Genomic DNA, 25,971 nt, shown 5'->3' on the forward strand with positions numbered 1-25,971 from the left:
AGAATCCATAACCTCAATCTAATTCAGAGGAAACCTCACAATGAAAAATCCCAAGTGAGGAATGATCTATTAAAAACAGTGGGGAGGAAGAACTATATTCTTCAAACATATCCACATCATGAAAGATAAAGGCTGTGGAAACACTTCAGATTAAAGGAGACTAGAGAGACATGTATACAATATTTGAGCCTCCACTGGAGGAAAAATATGAGATTATTGGGTCAAATGACAAAACTGAAATAAGAGCGATAATAAGTATGCCAGTGTTAAACTTACTGAAGTTGATAACTGTATTATGGTTACATGAGAGAATATACTTAAATACTCACTGAAGTATTTATGGATAAGGGACCATGAAAACTAATTCCCCAATGATTCAGAAAAAAATTATATATGTTAAAGACACAAAGCACTCAAAAGATAAACCAATGGGTCAATCTGATAAAGAATACGTGGGTGTTCTTTGTACTGGTCTTATTATTGCAACTTTTCTATTCGAAATCATTTCCAAATGAAGTTTCTAAAAATTGAAAAGCATTGTGCCTTACGACACTTAGCTCCCAGCCTATAGAAACATGTAGGTAGGGGTGGGGAGGGGGTAAAATTGGAGGGCCTGGCTAAGTTTAGCAAAGATGCAGCCAAGCCTATGGGAAGGAAGCACTAGAAGGAAGCTTAAAGGACCAGTGATGCCACTGACCAACCACTGCTTACCCTCTGCTTCCTTGAGGCCAGCCCTAGAGCTGGTCCCCACACCAACAAACAGGCTTGCAGCAGAGAAGTTCCATAAAAAGGGATTTATTGCCAAACTTTGAGAAAGGCGCTTCATAAACAGAAGACATGGAATGCTATCCTCCTCAAGGAGGCAGGCCAGGCAGACCCTGCATATTCCCAATCCTTCTACCCCTCCCCTTGGGGCCCAGGTCACCAAGGCACAGGGAATCCCTTAAGAACACCATAATGGCATTAGGTCACTGAGATGGCCCCAGAGCTACTTGCTCAATCTGGTCATTTATCCGAGGAGGAAACTGAGGCTCTAGTCCCTGGAAACAGGTGACTTGGCTAAAGCCCCAGCTGGTCCAGGCTGCTGGTGGGGGAAGGCTGTTCCCCAAAAGACGAGTGCAGGGGGCCATGTGACTAGGCACCTGATGCCATTCTTGCTTTCATACTGAAGGCAGATGGAGGGACAGGCAGACTGTGGCATGGGAGCCTCGTTTGTCCAAAGAGTGTAGTTTGAGAAGGCCCGTGGGGGCTCATGGGTCAGGACATTGCTGTTCACCTCCACCTCTGCCCAGTATAGGCTGCAGAGTGGATATCTGCCCCTCCTGATCCCTGGCCACTACCCTCAAGAACAAAGTAGAAGTACAGTAAAGAAGGCATTGACCTGTACTGGCAGGTCTCAGTGGGCACGACTGGTGGTGGAGCAGTGGGCAGAAAGGCCAGGACATGCAGCTGTGACCCTCCCTGTCCTCTTTCAGTAAATAAAAGTGCACATGCTAAAAACCCCCTGAGCAGGCCTTTCAGAAGCTGCTCCTACTCCTATAGGTCCCAGGGAGAGTGGCTGTGCCTTCAGGGCCTCTGCACCTAGATGGAGATTGGGTGTGTTCCCAGAGTCAGGGACAAGTGCGGGGAGAATTGGGGTGGAGGGGAGGCGACAGATAGGGAGAGGCCCAGGCTGCGGGGTTGGACCAGGAAAGGGACAAAAGGAAATGCCTCTTCCACTAGGAAGTTCAGGAAGAGCAGTCCATCTAGGGCCTGAGCCAGAGGGGAAGAGGGGAAAGGGAAGTGATTTCAGGCCCCAACATACCCCCATCAGCATCCAAAGAAATGATTGGGATGTTGGGCCTGTTTGGGTTCAGGAGGAAGCATAGAGAGCCAGATATAAATCCCATCTGGGGAGGCACAGAAGTTGAGGTGGCTTCTCCTCTGAAGGTTCATTTATAATGAAGTAGGTACAGGATTTTCTGATGTTGACCTCAGAGCTATTCTCGGGTTCACCTCTACAGGAAATGTGCAGGGCTGGACACAAGCTGGTCCAGGGGGAGAGACTAGACTAGGAGACCCTTCAAGTTCTTCCTCTACCCTGGAGTCCTCCAATCACAGTTCACCAGAGAGGAAGGCCTGCAGAATAGGAATCCCACACAGATGCCTTCCACCTGCCTTCACAGGCCCTGGCTGGATTCCAGGTCTCACTCAGCTGACAGAAAAACGTATAACTTGGACCCAAGGCCTTGGCAGCTATTGCGAGTAGGTGGGTAGGGAGGGCTAGTTACGGCTCAAAGCTGCCTCTGCCATGACGCTCTCTGCCCGGGAACATCTGGATGTGGGAGCTGTGGCGGGGTGGGGAGGAGGGGGGGCTCAGCTGTGCTCTATTCAGAAGTCAGGAATGTAAACTACTGGGGGTGGGAAGCAGAGATGATGCCACCCCCAGAAACCCCAAGTGCCATGCTAAAGCCCTGGGGCAGTTCAGAACAACCATGCAAGCAACCAAGTGTGTGCTCCCTGCCCAAGCCCAGAAACTGGGCCAGATAGTCAGATAGTGGTCCTGGGTGGCTCCTGGCACCATTGGCCAGGGCAGGGCAGGAAGGATACCAAGAATCTCCATAGTTCCTGGCCATACCCCCAACATGCCTGATGGCCTTTCTACGGCCTGAGCAGAAGCATGTTTTTTGGCAGGGCTGGGCTTTGATGGACTGGGTTGGCTAGGAGGGACCACGCCCTGGCCTGGCAGGCCCTAGGGTGCACTTCTCCGGTAGAGGGTCACCAGCTCTTTCCGCTTTTCCTGTAGCCCAGGTGCTTCCTGGCTCATCTCTCCCAGATCTCTGATTTCCTGCAGGGCTTGGGTGGCCTGCCTCAGCTGCTCCACAGCCTGGCTGAGCAATGTCTCAGCGCTCACAGGGGCCGGCTCACTGCCCAGCACCTGGTTCAACAGTTTCTCCGTCTGTTCTGAGGCCACCTTCACCTCCAGCTGGGCCCGATACAGCCGTTCTCCAGGCTGCCGTGGACACCGGGGGCCTTCCCCAAGCAGATTCCCCAGGGAGGAACAGCGGGGATGGAAATGAGATGGCAGGTCCCAGCAGGGCAGTGCTGTGGACGTTGTTGCATCCTTTGGGGTTGTTTCTGGGATGCCCGAGGCCTGGGGTGGATTGACGGGCTCCAGACTGTCATCCACGCCATTCACTGACATCTGTGCTGGATCTGGGGCCGAGGTTTCAGAGGCCTCAGGACTCTGGGCTGGCCCAGAAGCCACCATCCCACTCATGGAAGCTCTCAGTTTCTCTGATAAGATCTTGGGTGGGGGTGTAGGAGGCTTCCCACTCTCCTTGGGCACAGCCTCAGAATCCTCAGAGCAGGGCACCTGGAGTTCTGTACTCTCAAAGTCAGGGGCGTCCTCGGGGCTGGGGTTCTCCCAGCTCACCTTCAGTTTGTCAGGCAGCACCATGCTGGGGGTCTGCTCAGGGCCACTGTCCTCCTGTACTGGAGTCTCTGAGTTCGCTTGGTGGGACTCAGAGCTTGCTGAGACAGGGGATGGGGCTCTCTCCCCGGCAGGAGTCTCCACTCTGTCACTGAGGCTGGTGGTCTCCGGCAGTGGGGAAGGCTTGGTAGGAGGCATAGGGGGCCTGAGTGTCTCTTGGGGCTGGGCTGCACTGACATCATTGCTGGGGCCAAACACTGGCGGCCCACTATCTGGCACGTCGAGGTCCAGGCGCGAAAGCCCATCAGAAGCTGCATTGGCTACCTGGTAAGGGACAGTATACAGGTGTCATCCTGGATGACTGGCATTTGGATCTGTGCCCACCCATAAGGTACTCAAGTCCTCCTATCCAGGCTGCCCAGGCCCCCAGCCTCCCACTCTCCACATCCTCTGCCCTGGCTTCCAAGGTCACATGATTAGATGCTGAAGTGATTCTCTGATGAATCCTCTCCTCTCCCTCACTCCCACAGAACTCCCTGTTTTGGAATCACAAGCCAGGTCAGAGATAGGGTGTCGTCTTGGTGCCCCAGCCTGTGAAAAAGACTGCTTTTTAGTGGCAACTGTACTGGTCTGGGCAGCAAGAGACATGGCTCCAGCCCTGTTTTTGACCCCTTTCTGGCTCTATGGCCTTGAGAGAACTCCATCTGTGCAAGCACCCATCCAGGGGGGCAATGGGACCAGGACTCAAACACGGCCTCCCAAGTTGTCTCGAGCCCACTTACTTCTGCTTCCCCTCTCTGGAGACCGCTGTATGATCTGCCAGCCTCACGACCAGCCCTCCAGCCCACATCTCTGCAGCCTTTGCCTGCCCAGCTGCTCAGCAGCCAGTGCCTACTCTCCTCATGCTGTCAGATGTGACCCCAGACACAGGCAGCCCCATACCGCAGCTGACCGCCAGAGAAGAACAGCTGCACTGAGTTGGCAGCTGCCCCGCACCTGGCCCGAGGGACCTACAGAGACACCCAGCAGCCCCACGGTCATGGAGACCCTCCCAAGGAGCCTCAGAGGCCCGGAGCAGGGCTGGGCAGGAGGCCTCTCTCAAGGTCCCTTACAGTGGGGGTCTTGGCTGAGAACCCCACTCCCATTTACCACAGGGGATCTGGCCAGTACATACACTTGCTCAGTCACTGGGACAGGAGTGCCTCTCTGAATTCTTCTCAGGGGGTCCTTCTTCCCAAGACTGGCCCTTCCCCAACACGTAGCCCTCCCCCTGGGGCATTCCCTTTCTCTCTGGCTACTTCAGGCATTCCCTCTGCGGGCTTTATTCCCTCAGCTGACAGACGTGTCATTTCAAAAACAACCAAAAACATTTCAAAAACAATCTCCCCAATGACCTCGGCCCCTTCCTTTCTCCCTCTTCCCTACCACGGTCCCCTTCCCTCTGGCACCCCCAGCTCTGCACCCCTTGGGAAACCTAAGCTGAGCCCTTCTCTGATGGGGTCACTGCCTGCCGCTTTCCCCAGACCTGCCCCTGTGACTTATGGCTGCCAACCTGGCTGATAACACATCCTGTGCCCTTCTCTCTCTGGAGGTGCCATTCACCTCTCTGGCTTTCTCTTCCTTGGCTGTCTACTGCCTGCCCCACCCCCCCACCACCAAATGTAGCATTTGCCGAGGTTCTTTCCTGGCCTCCAAAATCTTTCCCCTCACCATCCACTCACCATCAGCAACATTGGTCAAAAAAGGGCTCTTCCCTTACCCTCACTGTGCCCATAACTTCTCCCAATTCCTGGTCCAGGGCCTCCATTCACCCAGTCAGGCTTGGGGCACCTCTGACAACCCTCCCCTTCTGTCTGGCCCACCTCCCCTAGCCCTGTATTCAGTGGCAAGCCCAGATGTCTCTTGCTTCCCAGGGTCTCTCCCATTGGCCCCTCCTGAGCCCTGGAGGGCCCACCTCCTCCCTCTTCTTCCTGGCCCCCTGCCTCTCTCTCCCTTAACCCAACCCATGCTACCCTGGGCATCAAACTGACCTCTGGAATGTACCCTCCTATCCATCCCATCCCCAGCTCCTGCACACCCCAAAGGGATGTGTAGTCAAAGGGACTCAGCACTCCCTAAACCCTCCTGCCTCAGCTCAGGTCATTCCTGTGGCCAGAGAGCTCCCTCACATCAAGTCTGACAACTGAAGCCCTTCTTGTCCTTCATGGGTCAGCTCAAGTGCCAATGGGCCCTCTGTGGTCTCTCTTGCCTGGCTTCTGAGAGCCCTCCTCTGTATAGAAGTTAGTCATAACTCTGCTTAAAGCAGTCTGTGGACAGGTCTTTTTTCCATCTGGAAGCTGAGCTCTGAGAAGCAGGGACCAGCCTCAGGGTCTTAGTGTCCCTTAGGGACCAACTCTGAGTAAGGGCAATGTGCAGACTCAATAAGCAAAGCAGGTACATCTACACCCCAAGCACATATAACACATGAGCCTCCACACACAGACACCCCATATACCACTCAGGAAGCCCCAGCTCCAAAAGTCTCCAGGAAAAAGGTGGCCCCAAGCTTGGCTACCACCCTAAGGAGCTGTGGTCCCAGGCTCACCTGACCTCCTACCTGTCTAAGCTGGGACAAAGTCTTACCTCCTTCAGGTGGACTCTTGTAGGTGGCCGGCGCCGCTGGCCCCCACGCACCCGGTCCCGTGTCACATGCTCCAGTGCACAGCTCTTGTCCACTTTTACCTGGGAAGAGGGAACAAGGTTAGTGCCCAGCAGGCCTTGGGGAGAGGAAGAAATGCCCAGACATTAACCTGACTCAGAGGCAGGGTCTACACCCACATCTTCCCTTTATAGGGTCAGGGCCCTACCTCTGGCCCTCTCTTTAAGGCACCTCCCTGTGTCTGGACCTCTGCTTTGCTTCCTGTCACTATATTGTCTTTGTCATCTCTCTGCAATCTGAGGCTCTCCCTTTCTCTGCAGCCACGCTCTCTGCCTCAGTCTTCCTGCCTGGATATGGGCTACCAGCCCTTGCCCTTCAGTATACTTGCGTATATATACAAACAGCCCTGAGGCTGTTTTTATGCTTAGCTGTGGGAGCAGAGAGAAGGCAGCCCATGATCCCCTGGTGCCTGCCTTCCAGAAAATGGACCCAGTCCTTCTCCCAGGTCCCTTGGGGATAGCTGAGGAGAGAGCAAGGCCTCTGCCCCTTTTGGGCCAGGGTGTCTAGAAGACAGAAAATCCTCTCTGATGGTAAGGAAAGACAGTCAGGAGTAGTTGGGAAGAGTAAATAAGATTTGCATGGGAAATCCAGACTCTGAACCCCGAAGTAGCTTGTCCTTGATGGGGAGTATGGCTAAGACTCTTCAGCCCTTAGGTCAGATTCAGAGTCAGGCCCACCTTGGGTGGGGATGGGGGTGAGGTTCAACTGTCTCTGTTTCTGACTGTTCCACCAAAACTGGGCTGACATCCAGCCCATGTTTCTGGGGCCTCCAATACCTGCAATATGCTCTATCACCCCTCACCCATGAAACGGGACAGTTTCTCTAGCTAGTGAAGGGCTGAGCAAGATACAGTCTCATAAAACATGACATAGAAACCACGGCTGTGAGTCAGGAGACCTGGGTGTTAAGAGGGACTTGCTTGGGAAGATTCCTCCCCTCAGGTCTTCGGCTTCTGCAATCCAAGGGGTCAGTTTAGGTGGACCCCAGGTCAATTTTAGCTCAAAGAGCTACAAATCCATGATGTCAAAGACAATCCACCCTAGGAGATCTGGCCCCATGGGATACCCTGCCTACCTCAAACCTAATCACAGCCACTGGTGCTAGAGTCACACTACAGTACAGGGGGCTAGGTAGTCATTGCAGACGGATGGGGAGGCCCAGGGCCAAAGCCAGCCCAGCCTGGACTTTACAGCCAACCTGAAAAGAGAGCTTTCAAGCTCTCAGACACCCCCCGCCCAGACCCCTCTGGCCTGGGCCCACCTGCTGTTTTCAGCTGAGGCTGGGTTGGAAAGGATGCATGGCTACCAGTTAAATTCTACTCTCTACCTATTCACTTTTTACTTTAAAACAAACTAATTTCCTGACACCTCAGTTTCTTCATCCTTAAAATGAGAACACTTTGAGGGGTGTTGTGATTAAATGAGGTAACAACTGTAGATGTCCCAGTGTCTGTAGCATAATCTCAGGGTTGTCTGAAGTTGGGGTGGGGGGGGGGCGGGCAGGATCCTCTCTGAGATCACACATGGCGGGAAAGGAGACACAGAGCCATCCATAGGACTGCATCGCACCTCATCAAAAGCCTTGTTCTTGCCTCGGTTGATCCCTTCATTGAGGGCTTTGATCCAGGATTCCTTCTCCTCCCCACTGGTTGCTTGAAACTTGATGTCGCTGACCTGCAGGGGACATGGATGGGGTGGATGGCAGATGTTTAACAGAGTTCACATTTGGGGTCTTAAGGAAGTATTCCCATCCCAGATCCCAAAGTCTGTGATGGCACAGCTGGTCAGGAGCAAACTGAAATGACCCCCCACAACAGGTCTGACAAGGGGCTTTGGGGGAGGGAAGGAGATAGATCAAGCAGAGAAGGGGCTGGCTCTCAGCATGATGCTGCCAGAGATTTGGATTCAAATCAGCCTTGCCCTGTGGAAAGAGCCAAGATCTGGTCTTATTCCATGTGACTTCCCCAGACCAGCTGCCTGTTTTTTCCATAAAGTAGGAGCTGTCCCAGTCTACATCCACACCAGGCTGAGTACAGTGACAGAGGTGACAGGTGTGAAGGGTGTCCATTGGTGAAGGCCCACTGGAACCAGGGCCACATGCAGCTCTCCAGAAGGCCCCACACTCAGCTCTGGCCAAGTGAAAAAGTCCCAGGGTATCCTTTCTGGCCTTGAATCATAGGTTGTATGAGAGAAAGGGCAATGAGGGTCAATTTCAACCCCCTCATCTTACAGATGAGGAAAACAGAGGCTCACAGATGGGATGAGACTTGCACAAGGTGACATAAAGTAATCCCATGACTCAGGACTCTACACCCCATCCCACCCCAGGCATCCCTTCTCATCTAATGCAGGAGCTCCCAGTTCTTACATTAGAATCAGAGAGGGGTACCTGGCCAGCTCAGTTGGTAGAGCATGTGACTCTTGATCTTGGGGTTGTGAATTCAAGCTCTATGCTGGGTGTAGAGATTACTCAAAAATAAAAAAAAAGGGGCGCCTGGGTGGCTCAGTCATTTAAGCATCCGACTTCAGCTCAGGTCACGATCTAGCAGTTTATGAGTTCGAGCCCCACATTGGCCTCTGCTGACAGCTCAGAGCCTGGAGCCTGCTTTGGAGTCTGTGTCTCCCTCTCTCTCTTCCCCTCCCCTGCTCACACTCTGTCTCTGTCTATCAATAATAAATAAATGTTAAAAAAAAAAAAACTGCTTAGGGGCGCCTGGGTGGCTCAGTCGGTTAAGCGTCCAACTTCGGCTCAGGTCACGATCTCGCGGTCCGTGAGTTCGAACCCCGCGTCGGGCTCTGGGCTGATGGCTCAGAGCCTGGAGCCTCTTCTGATTCTGTGTCTCCCTCTCTCTCTGCCCCTCCCCCATTCATGCTCTGTCTGTGTCTCAAAAATAAATAAATGTTTAAAAAAAAATTAAAAAAAAACTGCTTAAAAAATAAAAAAAATTGGGGGGCACATGGGTGGTGCAGTCGGTCAAGCGTCCTACTCTTGATTTGAGCTCATCATGATCTCACCATTCGTGGGTTTGAGCCCTACATCGAGCTCTGTGCTGGTGGTGTGGAGCCTGCTTGGGACTCTGTCTCTCTCCCTCTCTTTCTACCCTTACCCTCCTTGTGCTCTCGTGCTCGCTCTCTCTCTCTCTCTCTCTCTCTCTCTCTCTGTCTCAAAATAAATAAATAAACCTTAAAATAAAATAAGGAACACTTCGGTGGCTCAGTCGGTTAAGCATCTGACTTCGGCTCAAGTCATGATTTCACAGTTCGTGAGTTGGAGCCCATGTCGGGCTCTGTGCTGGCAGCTCAGAGCCTGAAGCTTGTTTCAGATTCTGTGTCTCTCTCTCTCTCTGCCCCTCCCCTGCTTGCGCTCTCTCTGTCTCTCAAAATTAAACATTAAAAAAATGTTTTTAATAAAATAAAATAAAGTAAAATTAAATTCATTTTAATTTTAAAGTGTTTCTGGGGTGCCTAGGTGTCTCAGTCAGTTAAGCATCCGACTTCAGCTCAGGTCATGATCTTACAATCTGTGAGTTTGAGCCCCATGTTAGGCTCTGTGCTGACAGCTCAGAGCCTGGAGCCTGCTTTCGGTTCTGTGTCTCCTTCTCTCTCTGCCCCTCCCCCACTCATGCTCTGTCTCTCTCAAAAATGAATAAATGTTTAAAAAATTTAGGGGCACCTGGGTGGCTCAGTCGGTTAAGCGGCCGACTTCGGCTCAGGTCATGATCTCGCAGTCTGTGAGTTTGAGCCCTGCATCGGGCTCTGTGCTGACAGCTCAGAGCCTGGAGCCTGTTTCAGATTCTGTGTCTCCCTCTCTCTGACCCTCCCCCGTTCATGCTCTGTCTCTCTCTGTCCCAAAAATAAATAAACGTTGAAAAAAAATTTTTTTTTAATTTAAAAAGAATAAATGTTTTTAATCTTAAAAAAAAAAAAAAGAAGAAGAAACAGCAGCTCAGACAACCCCCTCCCTGCCAGGATCCAAGATCAGACAAGAAATGGTAGAAGGAGCAAGACTGCACAAACAGAGGGACCACTTTGCATGGCAGACACAATAGCAGTAGAGTCTCTGAGTTGGACAGAACACTGCTTACAGCTGGCTGACCTTGAGCCTTAGTTTCCTCATCTGTAAAAAGACAAGACCACCACAACCTGCCTCATGGAGCTGTGAAGATCAAATATGTATCTGAAGTGTTGACTGTGGAGCTGGGCATAGAGTGAGTGCTCAGCAATAGGCATTATCACTGTTGGGGCTCAGGTAGGTTAAGTGTCCGACTCCTGATTTCAGCTCAGGTCATGATCTCACAGTCCCTGAATTCGAGCTCTGTGTCAGGCTCTGTGCTGAGAGTGCAGAGTCTGCTTGGGATTCTCTCTCTCTCCCTCTCTCTGTCTCTGTCCCGTTTGTGCACACACTTGCTCTCTCTCTCTCTCTCTCTCTCAAAAAGAATAAAGAAAAAAAAAAAGGAATTATCACTATTGCCTTCCTTCTGACAAAAGAGTCCCAGTTTCCTCATCTGGATAAAGGCATAATGCCTAACCCAAACAATGCTGAGGGAATTAAACAGGACTGATGCCAGGGTCCCCGCACACAGTAGGTATTCAGTAAATAGTTACTGAATGAATGAGCCAGTAAATGAATGAACTGGCCCAAAGTTCCTTCCCTTGCCCTGTTTTTGGGTCACTGCCCACTCTGACCTCAAGATGCCCTAGTTCTTTGTCGGGCGGGTTGCCAGCGTGCCCATCCCCCACCCTGGTGTTAGATAGCGCCTTCCCTCCGGACACCTTCAATGTTATGTAACACCACAGTCTGCCTGGCCCCCGCAGCATCCTCGTTATATAACTTCTTCCTGGCTGCTGCCGCCTCCTCCTCATACAGGGCCCTGGGTCCCACCCACCTCCCCATGCCAGGCACAGCCAAATGCTCATTTGCATGACCAGGGTAAATTCGATCCTGGCAGCAGATCTGCAGTTAAGTCAGAAACCCCAGGGCACCTTGGCAACTGCCTCTTAGCCCAGCCATCAGGGCTGCAGGGGGCTCAGGGAGAGACGGTGGCAACATCCAGGCTCTGCAAGGGCCTACCCAGCCCTGTGATGGGGACTGCCAGAAAGGCAGCCCAGGGCCAGCCCCTTGGAGCCTAGCTGCTGCTCCTTCTTGCAGGCTCCGAGATGGTGGGCCCCTGCTCAGTGGAGGATTCAGCATGCCGGAGAGCTGCAGAGGCATACCCTTGAAATCAGCCACAGATGGAGCAAGAGTAGGGCAGAGAAAGAGCACCGGCCTGGGAGTCAAGCTAAGAGTTCTAGTCCCACAAACCCACATTGCACAGGCTTATGCACTACTTGGGGCCTCAGTGGGACAAGATCAGAGGCCCAACCCAACCTGCAATCCTTCCCCAATGACCAGCCCACCTGAGGCAGGCCTGGGCATGGAAAAGGGGTCAGCCTGTGTTCTCTTATTTATTTATTCATTTATTTATTCATTTATTCATTTATTTATTTATTGAGACCAGTGGGGGAGGGGCAGAGAGAGAGAAGGAGATACAGAATCCGAAGCAGGCTCCAGGTTCCTGAAGCAGGCTCCAGGTTCTGTCAGCACAGAGCCTGACATGGGCTCAAACTCACAAACTGTGAGATCATGACCTGAGCGCAAGTTGGACGCTTAACCGACTGAGCCACCCAGGCGCCCCAGCCTGTGTTCTCTTCTGCTCCCTGTGAAGGAGGTGGCTTCAGGAAGACCTATTGTACTGGCCAAAGGAACCCCCTAGGAGAGGGAATGCAAGGTTAAATGGGACCCAGTCCCACTCTAAGGAACCTTGTTATCCTGGCTGAATGAGCCAGGCATCCCACAAGGGGGACCAGAATGGGGACAAGTGGAATACCAAGAAGTTGTTCCTCTGGCCCCGCCCCTGGCCCTATGTCCTAAAGAGCCACAGGCTACACAGGTCCCTCTCAAGCCCTTCCAAGAAGCCCTGGGGCACAGGCCCTGCTTGGAGTTTCAGAACCAACAGGACTGGCCACAGAATAGGCCCACATGGCCTGGGAAAGAGGGGAGGACAAAATGGCAGAGAGGAAAAAAGTGGGAGGGGGAGAGAGGCAGCAGGAAAGAGGAACGGGCCAAGCTGGCCGAGACCAGCAGGGCAGCAAGGCCCAGCTAGGCCACCCTGCTTCCTGGCAGCGTCTGCCTGTGACCTCATGGCAGGGGTGTGGGGATGGGAGGCAGGGGGAGAGGGGCATGCAAGACACTGGCGTCTTTGTTTATTTGATTAGAGGGGGGAAAAAGGCGGCCTCAGGACCAGACAGCCAGGGTCATGTGACCTCCTGGCCAGCGTGTGGCCTCACTGAGGATGGGGAACACCCAGGGCGATAGGAAAGGAGGGTGAGAAGACATGGGAGACCTGGTGCTCCGGGCGGTCCACCATCTGACCTCTGGGGAACCCTGCTGTCTGTATGAGTTCCTCGGGCGGCGAGAGTCAGGGAGAGCTGGAACTGGATGTGCTGTCCTCCCACCGCCCTACAGCCCCCACAACTTGCTCCACAGCCTCATCTCCCTGACTTATCATCCTGTTCCCAGAGTCACCCAGAGCCGATCTGAACTCTTGGCAGGATTGGGGGGTGGAAGGCAGGGTGTTGGCCAAAGCAGCTAAGAATGCAGCTGCACAAATAGGCCTCTCTGAAGGTAAGTCCCACACTGAGCTAGGCCCCACCCACCTAAGCCCACCATCAGCTGATTGTCAGAGCTGGGGAGAGAAGAACAGCACTGGCAGAGGACAGAGAAGCATGACCCCATCTGCCTCACATCCATATAAGCTCACTCAGAGAGACACACGAAGACCCAGGCAGACCCATGGTCAGGTGAACACTCACCTCTACATAATGTACTCTGCATGTAACTCACACACATACACAACTACAGTGCCTGCTCAGAGAGGAACAGGCAGGGGCTAACTGGCCTGAAAGACCAAAATATGGCTCTCCTCTTCTTAAGAGCCCTAAGCAGCAGATGTCAAGTGAAACCTGGGCTCAACCCCCAATTCCCAGAGCTCCACAGTTGTTTCTGTGCTCCACCCACTGCAGAGTAGGACAAAGGGTTAGTAAATAACGCACCACAGCCTCCTCCAGGGCCCCAAGCCCTGAGCCCCAGCACTCAGAGGACTTAGGCTCCTGGGCCTTAAAGCTGGGGGAGGAAAGAGTAGCCTCCAGCAGGCCCAGACCAGATGCTCCCCAACCCCCAGCCTCTGTGACTCAGCCTGACTCTGCGAGGCTCCACATGATGTGCAGGGGTTGGGACGAGGCGTGGCCCAGCTGCAGATGGGCGCGAGCTGGAAAGAGGTGCTGTACATGCCTGCCTCAAATCTAAACTCTCTCCTGACATCTGTGAAACTATACCATGCATCAACACCCACCCAGACTCCCTGCCAGAGAAATGTGCAAGCAGCAAACATCATCTGCATACACAGCATGTCCCAGGGGGAGAACCTCCCAGGCAAGAGACTTTCTCCGGCTTCAGCCAAAAAAGGAAAGTGCAAAGGGAAGAAAGCTGGGGGGCCGCAGGTCTCTGAGCACTGAGTCCAGGACGGAGGCAGGATGGGTGGCCCACCCAAGAAGGCCTGAGATGAAGTGGAGGCCATAGCCTCCCCTCTGCCCCAGACTGTATCAGTGCTGCAGGCCTGGTGGGCTGAAGGCCTCAGTCCCCAGCTTTCCTGTCTCAGCCCCTGTGCCTCATGTGTCCAGGATGTGGGGAAAGGCCAAGGACCCCACCTCCAACACTAGCCTGGGAAGGAGGCCCCAGTGCCTAGAAGGGGAGAGGGGACCAGACCTCAAAGCAGTGCCCCGAATGCATCTCCTATCAACCAGGCAGTGGGGAGACTCCAGGCCAAAATGAGCAAAAGGTCTAACCTGTGGTAGCCTCTGGGTTTGAGCCTCAGCCACACTCCAGAGACCCTCCAGGAGCTACATCCAGGGGCCTGACCTGCATTAGAAAGCCTTCCAGGGATGATCTTCCCAAACCAACCCAGGTGGACCTGGAGGAAGGTCAGGCAGCAGTGGGCATAGCCCTACCTTATTCCCCGGGGATCGCTGCAGGATAAAGCGGTGTTTACGCTTGAGGAGGGCACGAAGGTCCTGGCACTTCTCATAGCTTCCCAGCTCCACTGTCTCCACACACTTCTGCTCGTCCTGGGGAGGGAGATAGAGGGGCCATAAACTAGTGAGAGCCAGATGCACCCAGACCCTCCAACACCCAGGCCCCACCGCAGACCCTGATCTCAGTCAGTGAGGGTATCAATCCATCAGAAGGCAACCTTGAGCTGCCAATCAATCACAAGATGTATTCAAACCCCGGCAAGTAGACAGTATTCAGTCCATGCTGGCTGGAGGGAGGCTCAAGGCTCAGCATCCACATGAGAAATGGGGCAGCCAGCCTGGAGGTGGGTAGCAGGGCCGACTCAAATGTGCCTAAAGCCAAAGGAAGAAACGGGAAGCTAGAGAAGCCTGCCTGGCGGTCCATGTAGGCCCTGAGGCCAGGCAGAGATTTGTGGAAGAGGCAGCCTGGAAGAGGGAGTAAGATATCACAAAATGAGAGGAAAAAAAAAAAAAGAAAAGGCTTTCCAGGCAGAGCCACAGAGGGAAGTTTGGGGCTGCATGCCTGCCTTTACCACAACGATCCTGAAGTGACTTCCCCACTTGGCATCTTCCTCTGCTGACCCCTGGCTAGGTGAAGAGGCCACTCTCTGTGGCCTACACAATGAAGATGGCAAGGGTTCCTTCAAAAGCAATCCCCCCACTAGCCTGCCACCCTGAGGCCTCATCACTAAGAAGACCAGTGGCCAGGACAGTGGGCCAGCCTCTTCTAGGCCACCGAGGACACTGGCAGGGCTGCCTTCCTGCCCAACAGCCCTGGCACTTGAGTATTTTCTCCCTTTGGGCTCCACCTACCAGGTGCCTCTCCAGCAAGCTGCCTGGGACAAGCTCCCCAATGTTGGTCAGTTGCTTCCTCTTCCAGGGGAGACCCAGATGGAACAACTTCTCACTGTGCTGCGTTCTCACCCTTGAGCATCCAGGGAAGAAGAAGCCAGCCCTGGGGGTGGGAGTTAGAGGGGAGAGCTGCCCTAGATGCTGGCCAACAAGTTAAGGACATGCTTGCTACTGGACATCACTCAGAGAGCCAGCAAAAGCATCCCCAGGGACTGCGTTGGTGCTCTGCCATTTTGGGTGGAATATCTGGGAGGCAGTGACTCAACTGTTTGCAGAGGAAATGCCCTGATTTCCCTCCATGATCCTGATTTCCCTCCATGATAATCTGCATATTTTAAGAAACCCTGACACTTAGCAAGCACTTTTGCATCTCTGATTCTCCTGAACCTCTCAATCACCTGAAAGCCCAGAGCCCCAGAATTGACCTCACTGTATACAGAAAGAGAATGAGGCCTGGGGGCGAACTGATTTGCCCACGAAGCATGGACACAAATGCAAAGGGCAGAGCCAAACTCAGACCTATATCCTGATGCCCAGGCTAGAGCTCTTTCAAGCACACCACACTCCTCCCAGCCAGTCAAAGGCTTGGTGATCAATGCCTTAGCAACAGGTCACTCTATAGTAGCGGTTCTCTACATGTAGTACCTGGGCCAGCGCAGTAGCACCACCTGAGAACTTGTTAGAAATGCCAATTCTCAGGCCCCATCCCACTAAATCATAACCATAGGAGAATGGACCTAACAATCTGACTTTTAGCAAACACCTCAGGTGATTCTGATGTATGCAAAAGTTTGAGAACCTCTGCTTTACACCATAGAATCTCAACCTTGTTAGCACCTGGGAGCTTTAAAAACCCCAATGCCCAGGCAACATCCCAGACCAATTTCATCAGGACCTGGGCATGTGGAACCCAGGCATCAGTATTTTTCAAAGGAAAGCTAAGGGTGATAACCACTGACCTGCTCTCTGTTTGGCCCCTCAAGGGAAGGAGAACAGATAGATGGTCAGGGTGGCCTGATCTTTCCCATCCAGGTTCAGTTAAGTGTCTTTTCCCGTGTTTGCCTCCAAGCATCTCTTTGCAGCCCCTAGTCTCCAATCCTTTTCAAGTTCCTCCACTCAACATGAAGACTAGTAAGATCCAGGAAACTCTCCCGCCATACCCACAAGCCTGAGCCCTGATGCTTTCTCTCCTCTGAGGTCCCCCATCCACAAAGCACCTGCCAGGAGCAGGCACCATACTAGGTTCTAGGGACACCGTGCCATGGGGAAGAACAGTCCTCTAACTCCCTGCTGGGCATCTCTCTCTACCCTGTGCTGCATGTGTCTGCTCTCTTTTCTGGCCTACAAAGGGCAGCCCTCAACAGGGGCACACATAGGACCAGTTTGCTGGACTGAATACCTGACTCAGAGTAAGACCCCAGGAAGTCCCCTCCCACCTGCATCCAGAGAAAGGAAGCTGCCTGGGGAAGGATGCCCAGTCCCAGAGAGAGTAGCTCCCCATGTGCAGAAGCCTCCCTCAACTGGACAACTAGTAGCCCAAATATACCCTCCTCTCTCTGGGAACAAAAAGTCAGTCCATCCCCACCACCCGGCTCCCCAGGGTTGCCTGACCTGGGTCTCCTCTCCACCCGAAACGCTGAATCATCTGGCCCTTCTGCAGCTCAGAAAAACGGATAAACCAGCAGGCACTGGGCGGGGGCAGCATTTTTGGAATGTCAGCCTCACTGACAGCAAAGAAACAGCCAAGAGTCATTTGCACTCGCCTAGTTCCTTACATCAGAAAGAGGAATTGAACTAATAAGCATTTCTCAATTCCTACTCCTGGGCCAACCTCCCCCACCCCTGAGTGCAAAGTTCTTGAAACTGCACTGAGGTTTTTAATAGTGATTTTTTTTTTAAGCCTGATTTAGATGTTTCATGTTTACGGGATGTAAAATCCTTCCTGCTTCCCAGCTGTGGCCAGGTGCAGAGACACAGCCCAGGACAAGTCTAGCAGCGCCTGACAGGCTGACAGCTTGGGGGCTTGTCACTCAACTATTACGACAGCTGGGACTGGAGGAAGGTGTGACAACTGCCTTTATTTATAAAAATATCCCCCTGCTGCCGCCACAGCACATCCTAATTTGGTGACGGCAGCGGTTGAGAACATCTGGGGGGCTCCCTGCATAATTCATTCCCTTGCCCTCCTCCAGCTGCTTCTCTGACACCCCAACTCCATGAGCCTGTGGACTCAGGCAGGAAAGGCAAGGTGCTTCTCAAAGGCAGTTCCTCTAAACAGTTAGATCTGGTTGCCCAACCTTTCTTGGCCTGGGTCATTATGAATTTGCCAAGGTAACCTGAGGGATGCTCAGAAAGGATGAGAGGACAGGCAGAATCCCTCTTCTGCCCCCAGACCACTTCTTCCCCATGTATTCCATCTGTCAGAGGCACACAGTGATAGCCCACTTTCAGTGGATGGGCCTTCTAACAGCCTCAGTCCCAGAACACAAACAGCATCCACAAGCAAAATTCATCTTTCCTCCTTAGATCTCACCCAGAGCTTCATCGACTCTTACTTAACACACAATTTTAACATCCTTGGTTGTCCAAGTTTCAAGCCTACTGAAATGAGTAGGAGCACAAGCCTGAGGGGGGAGCTGAGGTCTCTGAGAAGCACAAGGACAGCAGAAGTGGCGACTGGCACTTGATGTTAAAGGAAAGAGAAAAGCTGAGAAGTACAGTCAGGCAGTATAGGATAATCTGATGATAGGGGACTCTGAGCCACGAAGGAAAGACTCACTTTAGTCCAACACCTTCTGTTGAATAAGGCAGAAGATATTCAACATATTTTAGAGGATTTCCACCAAAAATAAGTGTCAGAGTTTACTCGCCAGAATCTATGGGTAGAAAGAGCACTGGATTTGGTTTGGGTTCCCAACTCCTTCATTCACAGAGATGCTGAACAATCATTTGGCCACCTTGGGCTTCAATATCTCCCTCTATAGAATGTGATGTGATGACACCCTCACAGGACTACTATGAGCCTCATATGAGAGGTATGCAAGAACTCCAAACAAGCAAAGTTTTGGTTGAATGGAAGAAGCTCTAGTTTTCTGGAACACTCACTCGTGTTGAACCTAGCCCAATGACAAGGAGTTACAGTATAGAAATACACTGAGGAGGGGCGCCTGGGTGGCGCAGTCGGTTAAGCGTCCGACTTCAGCCAGGTCACGATCTCGCGGTCCGTGAGTTTGAGCCCCGCGTCAGGCTCTGGGGCTGACGGCTCGGAGCCTGGAGCCTGCTTCAGATTCTGTGTCTCCCTCTCTCTCTGCCCCTCCCCCGTTCATGCTCTATCTCTCTCTGTCCCAAAAATAAATTAAAAACGTTGAAAAAAAAATTAAAAAAAAAAAAAAAAAAAGAAATACACTGAGGAGACACACACATTTCTATGTACATACACTTCAAAGGGCCCCTCATGCACGAGCCCGAGACTTGCACCTGGAGGTATTGTCCCCATACCATAGAGACCCAGAGAAGATCAGGCACTTGCCCAAGGACTCAGGTCTCAAACCAAATCCAGTTGCACAGCATGTCAAAAGTGGAGCAGGTGTTCCAGTCCCAGTTCTGGGATCCTTCTGCTGGCCTGGGCTGCCATCATCCCTTTGCTTCCTGCCCCAGTAATCCCAACCTCAGGGCCAGGTGAGTCCTTACCTCATTCTCGTAGACCAGCAGCTGGGCCTGGCAGAGGAGCAGATATCGGTCTTTCCAAAGCCCCAGGAGGCCTCCACTGCTCTTCTTGATCCAGCCAGCCTTGTCGGCCATCCTCGCTCCCCGAGGCTTCTCGCCCCCTTCCTTCACACCCTGTAAGATAGCAACAGGACATGTCGTGAAAGCTGCTGACATGGGGTCACACAGTCCGATGGCCACACAAGGGATATGTCCCTCTGCTGGGTACCTACTCATATCATCCTACATGAGCTTCCCCACAACTCCCAAGGCAGGTACCCTTCCTTAATCAAGTATCAGAAATAACAGTAATAGAGGTGCCTGGGTGGCTCGGTTGGTTAAGTGTCCAGTTCAGCTCAGGTCACAATCTCACAATTCATGGGTCCGAGCCCCACATCGGGCTTTGTGCTGACAGCACAGAGCCTGCTTCAGATTCTGTTTCCCTCTCTTTCTCCCCCTCCCCCGCTCACATGCACTTTCTCTCTCAAAAATAAATAAACGTTAAAAACAGTTATTAAAAAAAGAATTAACAGTAATGACAACAGCAACAACAATAATAATAGCAATAGCCACCTCAATACTGAGCCACACATCATCCCATTTAAATGATATAACTACTCTGAGGTGGAAGCATCATTATTCACATGGTACAGCAAACTGAAGCTCAGAGAGGTGCAGCAAACTGTGTGACTTCCCAGTCACACAGTGGGACAAACAAACCCAGAAGTCAAACCGGGTCTCTGACCCCAGGTTCTTCCAGCTCCACCATTCTGCCTCATGGATTCATTCAACCAGTCCACAAACGCTATATTGAGCACTGACAACGTCACTGGTGCCGGAGTAAGCAGGAAACAATAAAAATAATGCATCTCTGTCCTCATAGAGCTGGCGATGCAGGGAAGGAGAAGCTGAACAAACACCAGACATAAATACATTAAGGAGCATGAAACGCTATGAAGGGAACAGTGAAAGGGGCATGAAGAAGGGAGTGAGAGTGGACAGTGGGGGACCTGGCTCAGGTCTGGGTGGCCCAGGAAGGCGTCCCAGAGAAGGACCATTCAAGCAGGAGAAGAAGGATGGAAGGAAGCAGGCAGGCAGTGGTAATCTGCCTCTCCATCCCTGCCCTTCAAGAGAATCCATTCTACGGCTTCCTGCCCCAAAGCAGGGGGTCCTCTGCTCTTAGTCCCACCACAGGCCAGGACTTGTGGGCGGCCATCCATCTGGTAAGGGCTCCAAGGACTCTGCCTTCGACCACAGGCTGGTACAGGAGGTAAACTCGAGTCCTCTTCTCAGACATGGGCAGCCACCCTGGAGCCTCCAGGCCAGCCCTCAATTATCTACTTAGGTGGCTGGGTGTCAGGTACATGCCTTTCAGATGGGCTCATTTCACCTCTGGTCCCCAGCACCTAGCACTGTTCCTTTACACATAATGGGTGCTTGAGAAATATCTGTGAAATGAAAATAAAAATACACCGATTTGCTAACCACTTTGCTTCAGTGACTGGTGCCCACAGCAGTGAGTGTGAAGGAGAGGGTAAAAGAGAGGAGGTCAAGAGCGTGTCGAATCTAGAGGATGCTAGAAGGAAATTAGCACTGACTAATTTTGAGTACTTTATAATTTACATAAAGTTCAAAAAAGGGGCCCCAGTTAAAAGGAGCATGCCTCTCCCCAGGGATACCCTGTGGCCACAGCTGGCTTTGGAAAGACAAGCCCAGGCAGAAGACTGGTGAGCTGTCAGGGGCTGGGCAAGGGGCTGGGCACCTCCCTGCTCAATATCATGGCAAGGGAGCCCCAGCTTGGCTCTCACTGTGGCCCCACCCCTCTGAACTGCACACTCCAGTGGTTGAGAGTCTGAGCTTTTGACACCCAAGTCACACAGACCATAGGCAAGTCACTTAACCTCTCTAAGCCTTAGTTTCTTCATCTGTGAAATGGTGATAATAACAGAAGTTGCAAGGATTTTAACTCCATGAGGGCAAAGATTTTTGCTTTGTTTCATGCAATATCCCCAGTGCCTAGATAGCATCTGGCATACAGTAGGTACTCAATAAATGTTTGTTGAATAAAGATATGGCATATAAAGAGGTGCCTAGAATACCCTAAACTTGGGAAATGGTATCTGTCATTGTCACTGTTGTTGTCACTGGCATCCCTTCCAGCTCTCAGGGATGTTTTCCCTGGGCCTGGTTCAGAATTCGGGAGAAGGCCTTTATGGGCTTAGTTGCTGGGTCTCAGTACCCTAGGAGCTTTAGGAATGTGGTGTGCCCCTCAGCATCTCTCCCTAACTTGTAGATGACTAGACAAGTGGGGAAGTCAGATGGTCCCAAAGTATCTTCCCAGATGGGAGGACTGTGGAAGTGGGAGGCTTGCCTATAGGCCAGTTCTGAGGCACCCTGACCACGGAGAGAGGAGACTTCAGGGACCTTTGACAAGAAGGGGGAGGCTCTCACATCCTATCGTGCACCACTCCCAACACCAGAGACCCTGTATTCAGCCCCCATTAGCTGCACGACCATGACTGGCAGGGGCCTCATCTCCTCAGTGAGCCCTACAGGCTGGCCCAGGCCCAGGGCTAGAAGGGAAGAATGGGAAACCCCACCCCACATTTCACACATCACACCCCTCCATCAGCAACTACAGTGGTGCTGTTGGCCACCTCCTCAGCCTGCAGACTCTCAGTGTCTCTTGCACAGAGCAGTAGGCACTGGTCTCCCACTGCTGAGCTCCAAGCTTGCCTCCTGCTTTTCAGGGGCCCACCCACCACCCCATGGGATCTCACACCCCTTTGTAAACTCCTTCCCCTTGTGACCTCCTAGGCCTGCCTCACCCACTGTCTGACACATGAAAACTTCCTGTCAGCTGGAAGCTCCCAGGGGGCAAGGCTGAAAGCTTGTGCCTTAACCACTGTCCTCTCAGGGTGTAGCAGAGCAGTGCCCAGTGAATACTGGGACTGAGTTAGCTAAAGAAGCCTTTAGGGCTGGGTGGGAACAGGGTGGGACTGAGGAGAGAAGGCACTTTGGGGATGTGGGGGGAAGTGACAAGGGGCTGGAGATGGCATGAACCAAAGCCCAGGAAGGGTCTCCTTGTCAGGAATGAGCCACAGCAACAGCCACCAAAGGGAGGCCTGGCTAGAGGCCAGAGTCCTGCTTGCCTGCTACCCTCCACCCTGCCCCTCTCCCTGCCCCTCAGACACTTCCACCAGGGGGCCTGGCTATGCCCCAGTAAGTTTTAATAAGTGGCCCCTCCTCTTGGCAGGGCTCACAGGGGAGGTTTTGTCTTGCTCAGCCCAGTTTCACGGCCTTCTCTCCTCTTATTGACCAGCTGACCACTGTTCTTCCTGTTTTACCCTCTCTCTTCCCACCCATCCTCACTCAGACCCTCCCTTGCCCACTGTGAGCAGCTCCTGAGGCACCCCTGAGCACCAGATTGGCTCCCCTTTGCTTGAGGTGGGAGGATCTCTGTGTCATTCCTTTAGGAAAAGAAAGAAAAGAAAAAAAGAAAAAGATGTCAGGTCACCCTAACACTATGCACAGAAGGGAAGGGAACAGGTGGAAAGCCACAACACAGGCCATGGTGGAAAGACAGAGACAAGCAGAAGAAACCTTGTTGGCACCTCACACCACAGGGAGCTTATGACAACCTTTGCCCTTTAAGCCCAATGATGTGCTGACCAAACTCTGCTAAGATCCCACCATGTCAGAGCCCTGGGATGGGGTTATCAGAGAGGAAGCATAGACTCTGCCCTGAGGGAACTTGCAGTCTGATGGGGGCAACAGAGACCCTACAAGGTAAGTCTTCAGTCTGAGGGTGGGGAGGGCATCCCCTGCTCTTGAGGGCCCCAGCCTTTTGGGAGAACATAGGACCTACCCGGAAGGAAACATGAGTCCCAGCTCTCTGGTGCAGTAGGGGTTTAGGGTTAGTTTAGGAAGTCCTTGCAGAAACTAAGGTTTTAGTAGGAGTGTGAGGCAGGCAAGAGACACACACCTTGGCCCAGAGGAGAAGGGAGGACACAAAGGGTATCAAGAGACCCTTCATTCAACCCCTTCATTATGGAATGAGAAAGTATAGCCAGAAAGGGCAAGAGATTAGCTCAAGGTCACAAAACCAGGGCTGGACAGGACACTGTCCTGCCTCTCTCTAGATGGACGTGGACAAATGAGTTGCCTGGAGCCACTAGAGGCCGAGGCAGGGAAAGGCATGACTGAGAGAGAGAAGGTGGGGGTGGAACCCCAGGGCAGAAACAGGAAAGAAACCCTAGGTTCTGGGTTTTCAACCTTACTCCAGTGGCTGCAACAATATCCCACATCTATATTCGCAGTTTTCAAAGCTTTTGCATGCATATCATCACATTTCTGGATTGCCCACCTCCCTCTTTTTGTGGATGGGGAAACTGAGGGCCTGAGAACTCAAATGGACAAATGCCCAGTGTCTGGACCCAAACTTCTTCACTAAGCCTCAGCCTCAGCCTGGTAGCCTCAGACTACCAAGCTATTGCACAGAGGAGGTCAGTGAAGCTGAGGGGGGTTGGCACTAAGGTAGCTGGGGCCCCCGGAGAGAAATGTAAGCTAGGGGAAGGGCTGCAAACAGCCATGTGGGAGTGAGGTGAGGCCAGCCTGAGGTCATGGGGCAGAGCAGGTGACTATGATCTAAGAGGTGTTTTAGAGAAACAAAGATGGGCAAGCACTAAGACCTAGAGAAACAAGAAGTGATTAGGAGAAGGAATGGGAGGACAAGAGTGAGGGATGCCTAAGACAAGGCAGGAGATAGGGAGCCCCTCTGTGTGGGGAGGAGGTGGGCAAGCCCTTAGATGGCTCAGGTATATGGGGAGCTCTTGGCATCTGGGAGTCAGTAAATGGCAATGTTAGAAACTCAGAACTAGAGGGAGTGCAGGGCTGGGCTGAGCTGGCCAGGAGACAAACCATTGGCCCAGGAGGCCCCAGGAGAACTTCCCTTAATTGGGGGCCAGAGCAGATCTGGAGATGGAGTAATCCTGTCCCACATCCTCTGGGAGAAGGGGAGGGGCCACAACCATACAGTCTAACCCTCACAGCAGGGGCCTGGGGTGGGGGAGGGCAGCCCTACCCCTGTCAGAAAGAAACCACAGCAAATCACAGTGGCCTGACTTTGCCCCCTCCTTCCACCCACTCTGAGAGAGGGGGACACAATCACACAGGACCCAGGGAGGAGGCCAAGCCCTATATTTTATAGAAGAGGAAATGCAGGCTGAGAGGGGAAGTGACTTATCTACCATCCCACAGAAATGCAGGGCCTGGCCTGGAAGGAACCCTGACAGACACTGGCCCCAGGAAATAGGGAGCTGGACACTGATGGGGACACGGGCAGCCTGATCCCCTCAGGGCTTTCCAGCTGGCCAGGGTTATCCCAAGAGTGAAGCTTTCATTTTTTCCCTCCATCTATCCAGGCAAACACATCCCCATCCCTTGGGCTGGGAGGGACAAAAGCTGAGACCCCCTCAGAGGACAAGAAGCAAAGTCCTTGAGACTCAGCAGGTCCCGGCTCTAATTTATTCATTCCACATATATACATTAAGTGCTCACTGTGTGCTTTGGTGATGGGGCTGATGGGAGAACTGAGTTTGCAATTCAAGGGCAGGGGTCACTGAGTGCCAGAGCCGACTCCAGATCAAGAGGGTCCTGAGGGGGAAGAGGGAAGCTCAAGGCTGCCCAGCTCCTCCAGGGAGTTGGCCCTCCCAAGGATGTGGGGAAGGCAGGGGCCAGGATCAGCTCCTATGTGGGCCTGATTCTGGGGCAAGGGAGAAGATAGGAGAAAGAGGATCACAGGGACTTATACAGGGGAGAAAAAGGCAACTTCTCCAATCCTCACCACCAGACACGGTCACAGACTCAAGATTCCTTGACACAGGGACTCCAGACCCCACAGACTCTCCAGGACACTCAATCTACCCCTTCAGGATCAGACCCGGCCGACACGGGGTGTCAACGGTAACCAGGTTCGAGCCCAGTTCCAGGCCACTTTCAGCAAGTTATCAACTGACCAGAGCCTCAGTCTCCCCCTCAATCCAATGCGAACTATAACAACCGCGATGCCCACAGCTGGTGTGAGAAGCCAAAGAGATAACGTAGAAGGATGTGTCTGCTAAGTGCGGGACACGGAACACTACCCCCACCCCCCTGCTCTATCTGCCTAGCCTCAGCCTGGAGAGATGGGGGTGGGGTAGGGGTTAGGTGTCGGAGTCCGGAGAGAGAGGGCTGATCGGAACAAGGGCCTGAGCCTGCGACCCCAACAAATGTAAGGGGCTCGAAGACCCCAGCCCAGACCCCCCCCCCCCCCGTCTGGCCTGGCCCTCACCTCCTCCTCCATCGCGAGTCCGCAGAAGTCCGGCCGCTCCGCCGCTCACTCCCCGCGCCGCGCGGGCTCCGCCACCTCCATCCACACCCGGCCGGGCGGCGGCTCTCAGCGTTCTGTCCCGCGGGCCGCCCGGGGCCCAAGAAACTTCGGGGGGGCGGGGTTGGGGGCGGGGAGAGGCTTCCGGGGGCGAGGGGGCGGGGCCCAGGGAAGGGACTAGCAGAGCTGGGAGGCCCAGGGCTGGGGCGGGAAACGGGTGGGGCGGGGCCGGGGCGGAGGGGTGGAGCCTGGACGGGGCCGGGTGGGGGTTTGGGGACTGGGTGGTGGAGCCAGAAGGAGGAAGCAGGAGGGGCAGGGCGGAGAGAGGTTTCCCCGACCGCCGAGGGAGAGGGACTGGAAGGGGACAGAGGGTGCGGGGACCGGGCGGAGGGAGGGGGTGGGGGCTTCCGGCTAGAGGCCGAAGAGAGGGACGCGGGCGGGGCCCTAGGGCGGGATCGGGGTGGGGCAGGACCAGCGTGCGCCCGAGGCGCTGGCTGCTTGCGCCTTTGAAGTCTCCAGGCCCCAGAGGGCCGGGGTTGCGGGACTGGGCCATGCCGCCCTGGGCGGCCCAGAGATGGGAGCAGCAAGAGGCTCCTCCTCTTTCCTCCCCGACGCTGGGGCAGTGGCGACGACTTGGTCCTCTTCTCCCAGGAGCCTCCTGGCAGGGCTGGGCCTGGACCTCTAGTCAGGTCCGGAGAGTCCGGTAACGCGAAGACTTGGGGCTGGGAGGCTGGACTTCGGGGGAGGGAGTCTTTCCCTATTTTTCAGGGATCCTCAAATGCAGTGTTCTCCTGCCTTCATTGGACATTGCTCAGAGCTGTTCTCTCT

General features: G+C 53.4%; 1 protein-coding gene across 1 annotated transcript; it reads right to left on the reverse strand.

Moving 5' to 3' along the window:
• Nucleotides 1–779: 779 nt before the first annotated feature.
• PLEKHO2 (pleckstrin homology domain containing O2) lies at nucleotides 780–25,223 on the reverse strand. The gene is made up of 6 exons (XM_042988631.1): nucleotides 25,108–25,223; nucleotides 18,762–18,911; nucleotides 14,157–14,273; nucleotides 7,680–7,784; nucleotides 6,035–6,133; nucleotides 780–3,736 (listed from the first exon to the last, which is right to left on the reverse strand). Exons 1-6 carry the CDS (start codon nucleotides 25,117–25,119, stop codon nucleotides 2,732–2,734), a joined length of 1,488 nt encoding a protein of 495 aa, XP_042844565.1. The 5' UTR covers nucleotides 25,120–25,223; the 3' UTR covers nucleotides 780–2,731.
• Nucleotides 25,224–25,971: the final 748 nt, after the last annotated feature.

This window comes from Panthera tigris, chromosome B3, assembly GCF_018350195.1.
Source record: "Panthera tigris isolate Pti1 chromosome B3, P.tigris_Pti1_mat1.1, whole genome shotgun sequence".
NCBI lineage: Eukaryota > Metazoa > Chordata > Mammalia > Carnivora > Felidae > Panthera > Panthera tigris.

What these genes read in the sequence shown, in the direction of transcription:
- PLEKHO2 (XM_042988631.1), bottom strand. An exon ending in TGCTGGTCTACGAGAATGAG is followed by an intron (nt 14,274 to 18,761) that starts GTAAGGACTCAC and finishes CTCCCTCCCCAG; the next exon opens with GACGAGCAGAAGTGTGTGGA. An exon ending in AGCGATCCCCGGGGAATAAG is followed by an intron (nt 7,785 to 14,156) that starts GTAGGGCTATGC and finishes TGTCCCCTGCAG; the next exon opens with GTCAGCGACATCAAGTTTCA.